Source organism: Cucurbita pepo, chromosome 20 (genome assembly GCF_057944985.1).
Source record: "Cucurbita pepo subsp. pepo isolate OVF chromosome 20, ASM5794498v1, whole genome shotgun sequence".
NCBI classification, from domain to species: domain Eukaryota; kingdom Viridiplantae; phylum Streptophyta; class Magnoliopsida; order Cucurbitales; family Cucurbitaceae; genus Cucurbita; species Cucurbita pepo.
Window position 1 is genome coordinate 1,026,711 of NC_141817.1, and position 7,672 is coordinate 1,034,382.

Here is a 7,672-nt window from a genome sequence, read left to right on the forward strand (position 1 = left end):
TCCGCATGGTGAGTGCCAATGATCTAGTGGAGGAATCAATCAATTTTACTATTTTCGAATTAAATTCCACGCGTAACACATATTAATTATGCAAAAATAAATAAATAAAAATAAAACTCGAACCGAACCGTTTGACAAAAAAATCCAGATGAAAACAAATTAAATAGACCAAAATTGAACAAAATAACCAAATCAAATAGACCCATATGCTTAATTCCTAAATTGAATATTCAATTAACCAAAATCAATGTCCAAAGTGTTGGATGATGAAAGTCTTATCGCGGCTAATTTAGAGAATGATCATAGATTTATAAAGAAATACTCTTTACATTGGTAAGAGGCATTTTGGAAAAACCCAAAGTAAAGCCACGAGAGCTTATGCTCAAAGTGGACAATATTATACCATTGTGGAGAGTCGTGTTTGTCTAACACAAAGAACTAAAACAGTGTTTCAAATACCATATACCATTCTGATTATTAGTCTAGTAGGGAAAGGTTCAGTTAATTCAAACATAATTAAAAAAAAAAATAAGACACTAGTTAGTATAAAAAAAAAATATAAAAAAACGTGTTCTGATTATTATTTCAAATGTTGAATCTATGATTGAATGGTTAGAATCTTAAAAAATGAACGTAAGCACAACTCAATGATTGATGGATTGTGCAAATTTTGGCATCTCTACTTTTCCTTTAAAAATCTCCAGCTTTTGAATTCCCACCTCATATTACAATCAATAAGATATTTAAAAAAAAACATGTTCACACGTTCCATGAATAAACTAATAATAATAATTTAAAAATAACTTCATTTAACAAGAAAGGCAAATGGAATAGGAATCAAATGTTGATATGCTAATGCAAATGTGAACCTTCCAGTGTATGCAGAATTGACCATTCATATTACCAGTAGGACATGAACTTATCTCACGAGGATAATGACACATATTTAAGCAAACTATAGTGACAGCATTATCATCATGTTTGCATTACAGCAAGTCCTTAGGCCATATCGAGTTCGATTTTGTTTTCCTAAGAAAGACTAACAAAATATTCATGATACTAGAAGTCCAACGCCAGACTAAGCATTTCAGCGGGCCTCATACTGAACAACTGCAGTGATAATAAGCATGAATCGGATTAGATTTCAAATTTGGAAAGAAGCAGATAAATATCAAGGGCAAAGAAAGTAATATGAGATGCATGCTATTGTAAATGAAAAAAACCAAACATTCATGGAGCAAAACAAAGGATATACTACAAAGACAATACAAAAAACCAACCCAGATAAAATCAAACCCATAACAAAAAACAGTGACAGAGTTACACTATAAGAACGGTCTCCAATAACTAAAATGGATGGTTTAACCCGTCCATAGAGAGAGAATCTACGTTTAATCGCAAGACTTGTAATTAGAGAGCATCCCAAATCATAAAAGATAACAAGCATTCTCCAAGAAATGCTTTTGTCTGTCAATTATCCCCAAAGGTTGAGTAGAATAGGTTCTGATAAAATGCAACATGTTGAGAATATATTGTTGAGGTATTGAGAGGTTTAGTCCCACGTTGGCTAATTAAGAGGAAGATCATGAGTTTATAAATAAGGAACACTATCTCCATTGGTATGAGACCTTTTGGGGAAGCCAAAAAGCAAAGGCATGAAAGCTTATGCTCAAAGTGGACAATATCATACTACGGTAGAGGTTCGTGATTTCTAACATATATTAGTTGAATCACTACAAAGTCAATAGTTGCAAATACATGCAATCCATAAACTTTAAAACAAACTGAGTTAATAACACGATTCCTATAGATGATCCATTTTTTGGAATTTTCAAATGAACTATGAAAAGGGTAGAAAGCATTCAAGAATCAGAATGGATGATGGTGTGATAAACTCAAAGGAATTCAAAACAGACGCAAAGAAGTGAAAACATAGCTGATCATTCAGCTCATACAGAGTACTCAAACAAGCAGGCCCAAATGCAATGAAATCAACTTTAGAACTAGACCAACTAAGTACAAAGCCGGCCAAAGCTACCAGTCCCAGAGTTCAACTGACTTGTTTTACTCATCTTCAATATCTACTCAAGAGTTCATTCAGTTTCTTTTCCGCTTAATGAGGAAAATCGTTGTATCTATGGCTGGAAATTGTTAAAATTTACGGAACTAGGAGGTTTGCTCAACCAACTGGCTCTTTTGTACTCTAGATTAAATGAAAAGCCCAAATCTGTCTTATTTCAAATAAATTTTATAGTTAGTCATATGAAAATCTGAAACATCTTCTTGGACGAGATTTGAAAATCCAAACATCCTTAAGAGGAAATATCATATTTAGAGACGATACATTCATGATTCAAAAAAAAAAAAAAAAAAAAAAAAGAATTATATCTTACTGCGACGGGTGCGCTTCTTGTAGAGAATACGATAACCACACTCTCGACATTGTATGACATCACCCTGCTTCAGTGTGTTCTCCATTCCACAATCTACATAGATTTTAGAGTTCTCAAGATCCAAAACATAGTTAAGTAGGTGAAAATTTAGGGCTAGAATTTTAAATCTATACTCGAATCAACAAACTTCTAAATTCTCGATGTCTTAATATAGTCGAAGTAACTTGATCATGATTAATAGATGCATCCGATAACAGAACTTAAAAACCTAAATACTCGTGAGATTTTGAATAATGGAATCAGTAAACACAACAAGTTTACCTCCACAGATGTAACTGACTGGTTCAAGTTGCGGATCCATGAGTCAAACTTCAAAAATCTTCCTGCGAAATAATTTATTGCTAACTTATGCCAAAAGTAAGAGGCAATTACAGATAGAATGATGAGAAGAAAGTAAAGTGGTGGTGAGGGTGTGCCAGCGACCGGCGACAAGCGACAAGCGACGGCAGAGGGAGATAAGCGAAAAGAAACAGTTGGCGTGTACCTGCCGCTGCGAGGCAGATACGAGGGCAGAGAGAGAAATCGAAGTCGCGTAGGGCTTTGGCGGTGATTACAGTGATGGGCGAGGGAAAATCGAAGAAAAATTAGAAGGGGCGGGGAGAGAAAGCGGCACACGTGTAGGGTGTTCTTTTCTTTTTTTTACTATAAATATATAACAAAATTTTGATTCGTATATATGAGGGTATAATGGTAAAATGGTACCTTTCTTTTCATTTAAGCATTCATTAAAAAAATTATATTTTTAATGATATGAATTCTAATTAAGAATTTCAAATCATTCTCATCTTTGGATCTAATTTTTTAAAAAGATGTGAATAATATATTGATTTTTCTAAAATACAATATATCAAGTTTTGTATTATTATTATTATTTTGAAACAATCAATTTTGTATCACTATGGGATAAGAATAATGTTGTTTAAATAAATAAAATAAATAAACAAAAACAAAAATCACACAAATGTGAATAGAATAAGAAATTATTGAAATGAGGTTTTAATAGATTTATGATATATTCATTTAATAATAATAATATTTTATCTATAAACCATAAAATTTTAATTTTATATTTAATAGAGGTATGAATTTTAAAAAATATGTTGACTTGATCAAAATCTATTAAATATAAATTTTAAAAAAAAATATTAAAAGAATTTAAAATTCTTTAATTTATTTAACATAAAATTGAAAAGATATGATATGTATTGGAGGTAAAATTCAATTAATAAATTAATTAAACACTCATTTTACTTTTATCAAATAATACATTTGCTCTTATCATTAAAGTTAAATTAGAGCAACATATTAATTTACCAACAAAATTGGAATTTATCTAAAAACTAAATTTTTTAATGGAAACGGAGAATTTTTTAAATTAAAGTATTTGAAATAAAAGTTTGACTTTTCAATTAAGGAAATATGCTTTGACTTTGATAAAGGGTGGAAAAACTATATTTAATGGAAAACTAAATTAAAATACATTATCAAGGAAATTATTATTCTTCAAAAGGTAAATAACCAAATATTTTATTTAGATAAACTCTGTTATGACTTATGACAAATTACTTCACAAACTCGTGACTATTACACACCGGAGATCTCTTCCAGCTTCCAATTAAACTTCCTTGAACATGACAGGGAATGGCGTATCGCTCAAAGCCAGAGCCCTCTTTCCGTTCTTGAAGAAGATTCCAACATCTCTGCACATAACTTTACAGAAATCGCACACAGTCGGACAGAATTTGAATTTGTAATCGTTACCGTGTTTCTCAATTTTGAACCAATTGTCCACCGTCTTGACGCCTGGATTTCCTCTGGCTCCGCCGATCGTGATGAACCACTGTTTCGTCGATTCGTCGAATTTGTCCAATTTCCATACCGTCGATGTGGCGCAGATCGTACTGGCCTCGAATTGGACGTTTAAATCCGTCGAAACTCGAACGACGCCTTTTTTAGGGTTTACAGGCAAAAATGCCGCGGGAAGGCCGTTCATTAATTCAAACTGTTCTTGAACGACGTTGAGTGGACATTTGTCCGATTGGAGGTTGCCTAGGGCTAGGCCGCCGCCTCTTCCGCGGAAAACAGGGAGGATGTAGTAGTTGACGCCGGCTCGGAGCTTCTTGCCGTCGATGTCGCGGACGGCGTCCGGCGAGGCGTCGGCTCTGGAGACGCGGACCTCAGAGGCAAGGAGAATGAAAAGAAAAGACAGTAACGCGAAATTCTTCATATTTTTCTTTTTTGGTGTATGAATGAGACTGAGAAAGCTTTGTATTTATAGGAAAGTAGAGAGTCGAAGCTGCTCATTGTTTTATCCCTTTAATTCATTATTTTCTTCACTAGTTTATAAATAATGAATATTATTTTCTGAGAGTTTATATTTAAAATATTAATTACAAGTTTAATTCATAAAATTTAAAGGTTTTGAAATTAACAACTCTTTAATCTCTCCATTATAATTTTAAAAAATTAAATTTATAATATTAAAAAATTTAAATTAAATAGAGAAAATGTTAATAAATTTATAATTTAACTTTAAAAAAATAATTCCCAAACAACTACTTGTTTTTTAAGAAATCTAGGGATCCACATTGAATAAACAAAATTTGAATATAGCCAATAATTTTAAAATTATTCAACAATTTATATCAAAATTAACACTCAAAATATTTTTTGAGTCTATCATGTTCTAAGGATGGCCACGTCGGATTCGTTCATAGAGATAAGTTTTTAAATTCAAACTATTGACAATTCATGTGATTGTATTTTATACTTTAATTATATAAATTTGAATATTGGGAATGGTCAAGACTTTGAAACATCAAGGGGTTTCCTTCTTCTCTACGTTTTAAATGGATAAAATTTCCGACTTTTTTTTTTATTTTAAAAAATCCATATTTCTAATTTGAAAAATGAAATATAAAAATTCTTATTTTTATTTCAAATTCTTATTTAATAGTTTATCCAATATGATGACCTCAATTAGAAGTTTGATTAAACATTATTTATTTGAATAAAACATTATAATTCTAAGAGGACTATATTTACCGACGATGGGTTTAGGCTATTATCAATGGTATAAAAGTCACGCGCCAGGATGTGCCAATGAGGATGTTGGGCCCGAAGGAGGTAGATTATGTTTAAGAGGACAATATTTACTAGCGGTGAGGTTGGGCTATTACAAATGGTATAAAAGTCACGCACCAGGCGGTCAGCCAATGAAGACGTTAGACCTGAGTTTTCACCTTGGTTGTAGGGAGGAACGAAACATTATAAGGGTGTGGAAGCCACTTCCTACTAGACGCGTTTTTGGACTGGCAGTTAGAAAGTTGGGCAGTTCAGCCTGAGTTTCCACGTAGGTCGGAGAAGTTGGGCCTGAGTTTCCACGTAGGTCGGAGAAGTTGGGCCTGAGTTTCCACGTAGGTCGGAGAAGTTGGGCCTGAGTTTCCACGTAGGTCGGAGAAGTTGGGCCTGAGTTTCCACGTAGGTCGGAGAAGTTGGGCCTGAGTTTCCACGTAGGTCGGAGAAGTTGGGCCTGAGTTTCCACGTAGGTCGGAGAGAGGAACGAAACATTATAAGTGTGGAAACCACTTATTAGCACACCATTTTTGGACTGGCAGTTAGAAAGTTTGAGGCGTCTAGTTTTACTCGGCGACCAATATCATATAGATATACATATAATAATGAGCAGACAAACATAAATGATAAAACAGCATGCTGCCTAAAAACAGGATGCCTTAATAGCTTCTAAAGGGCACTGCAATTAGCGTCGTCTACAGATGTAATCTAACAAGCAAGACGATGTGGTGACCTTTGACAGCTTCTCAAATGCGAGCAGTCCTTGCCACTACCGATTCCAAGTCTTCCATCGGGTCGATGCTGCACCGAGTGACAGTGTTGTTAGCATGTATAGAAGTGCATTCATGGGGGTCACATCTAGTTAATATAGACATTGAGGGAGTCATCCAATGTCTCCTTAAAGCTATACTCATTCATTCATCGTTTAAGTTTTCTAGGTTCAAAATCGAAAAAAGTAGTTCATGGGTTCGGTTGAATAAGATTGTGTATTTTTTTGCCGACTCGATTTGGTTTGGTTATCGGTTTGTCACGCATTCAGTCAGTTTGCATATGGGTTCCATGTAGGTTTGACTTAAAAGATGACTCAAACCCCTTAGTTTCAATGAACAAAACTAAATGACTTCGTACTGAGTTTCTTTACTTATTTACTCTCATCTTTCCCTTAATTTGTCAAGGTGGGACTCCAATAGTTCTCCCTTCAAATAAATACATTATAGAGCCTTCCCTAAGACCTGATTCTCGATTCTCTAAAGCCCTAAAAGTCTCCCCTTAATTGAGACTCAACTCCTTCTCTGAAGGCTTCAAACAAAGTACCATTTCCATTCAACACCTAAGTCACTAAAGTTACACTCTCGAGACTCACAACTTTTTTATTCGACACTTGAGAATTCTATTGATATGATTAAGTTAGATAAGAACATGACTCTAGTACCATGTTAACAACAACAAAGCTCGACAATTATATGATATTGTCCACTTTGATCATAAAGTGCTTCGTTTTTATGTTTCTTCAAAAAGCTTCGTACCAACAGAGTTCTCACGATATAAGTATATATTTATATATATATATAAATATAAAAAGATAATAAAAGACACTCTAATGACTGACCTAAAAGTAACATCCCCATTAGGTGTCAAGTTCTTGGAGATCCAATTGGGAACCAACTCATGGAGCTGCTCAATTTGCTCTTCCACTTCACCTGCAAGGAAACAAGTACAAGTAAAGCAAAATTTCAAATCAAATTGACAAAATCATACATACTTCTCTCAGTAATGTCAAGACTACTCATCATAATCTCGTGCACGAGTTCTTCCTTGTTAATCGAAGCGCAATTAACAGACTTGAAAATGTTGTAGACAACACGAACAACATTCTTCACATCAACAGAAGCTTTCTTTTCAGCCACGCCGAGCCTCAATGCACCATTGTCGCCTTCCATGGCCGACAAGTCGTGAACCCGTTTTGCAGCTTTACATAATCTTCCCACATTTGCGGGTTTCCTCGTTTTCACGTACGAACTCGGCAGCATTGATTTCTTTGGTGTCAACTGTTCTGGGGTTTGTGTCATTATGAAGCTTCAACCAAAATTCTTACGCCTTCAGTTCTACGATTTTTTTTTTTTTTTTTTTTTTTTAATAATATG

At 34.0% G+C, this 7,672-nt stretch overlaps 3 protein-coding genes across 5 annotated transcripts; all 3 read right to left on the reverse strand.

Annotated features, from left to right (window-relative positions):
* Positions 1–789: 789 nt before the first annotated feature.
* Positions 790–3,095, reverse strand: LOC111783554 (DNA-directed RNA polymerases II, IV and V subunit 12). 3 transcript variants are annotated; one of them, XM_023664482.2, is made up of 4 exons: positions 2,938–3,095; positions 2,715–2,776; positions 2,394–2,486; positions 790–1,110 (listed from the first exon to the last, which is right to left on the reverse strand). In XM_023664482.2, exons 2-4 carry the CDS (start codon positions 2,752–2,754, stop codon positions 1,088–1,090), a joined length of 156 nt encoding a protein of 51 aa, XP_023520250.1. In that variant the 5' UTR covers positions 2,755–2,776; positions 2,938–3,095; the 3' UTR covers positions 790–1,087. The 3 variants fall into 3 exon arrangements, with proteins under 3 accessions (XP_023520250.1, XP_023520251.1, XP_023520249.1); XM_023664483.2 differs by having other exon boundaries at positions 2,877–3,077; XM_023664481.2 differs by having other exon boundaries at positions 2,715–3,074.
* An 869-nt stretch (positions 3,096–3,964) lies between these two features.
* LOC111783556 (Kunitz family trypsin and protease inhibitor protein) lies at positions 3,965–4,710 on the reverse strand. Its single transcript, XM_023664484.2, has one exon. The coding sequence runs from the start codon at positions 4,678–4,680 to the stop codon at positions 4,069–4,071; it is 612 nt and encodes a 203-aa protein (XP_023520252.2). The 5' UTR covers positions 4,681–4,710; the 3' UTR covers positions 3,965–4,068.
* A 1,375-nt stretch (positions 4,711–6,085) lies between these two features.
* LOC147786350 (CDT1-like protein b) lies at positions 6,086–7,672 on the reverse strand. The gene is made up of 3 exons (XM_087120372.1): positions 7,291–7,672; positions 7,138–7,228; positions 6,086–6,329 (listed from the first exon to the last, which is right to left on the reverse strand). The coding sequence occupies exons 1-3, from the start codon at positions 7,595–7,597 to the stop codon at positions 6,275–6,277; spliced, it is 453 nt and encodes a 150-aa protein (XP_086976498.1). The 5' UTR covers positions 7,598–7,672; the 3' UTR covers positions 6,086–6,274.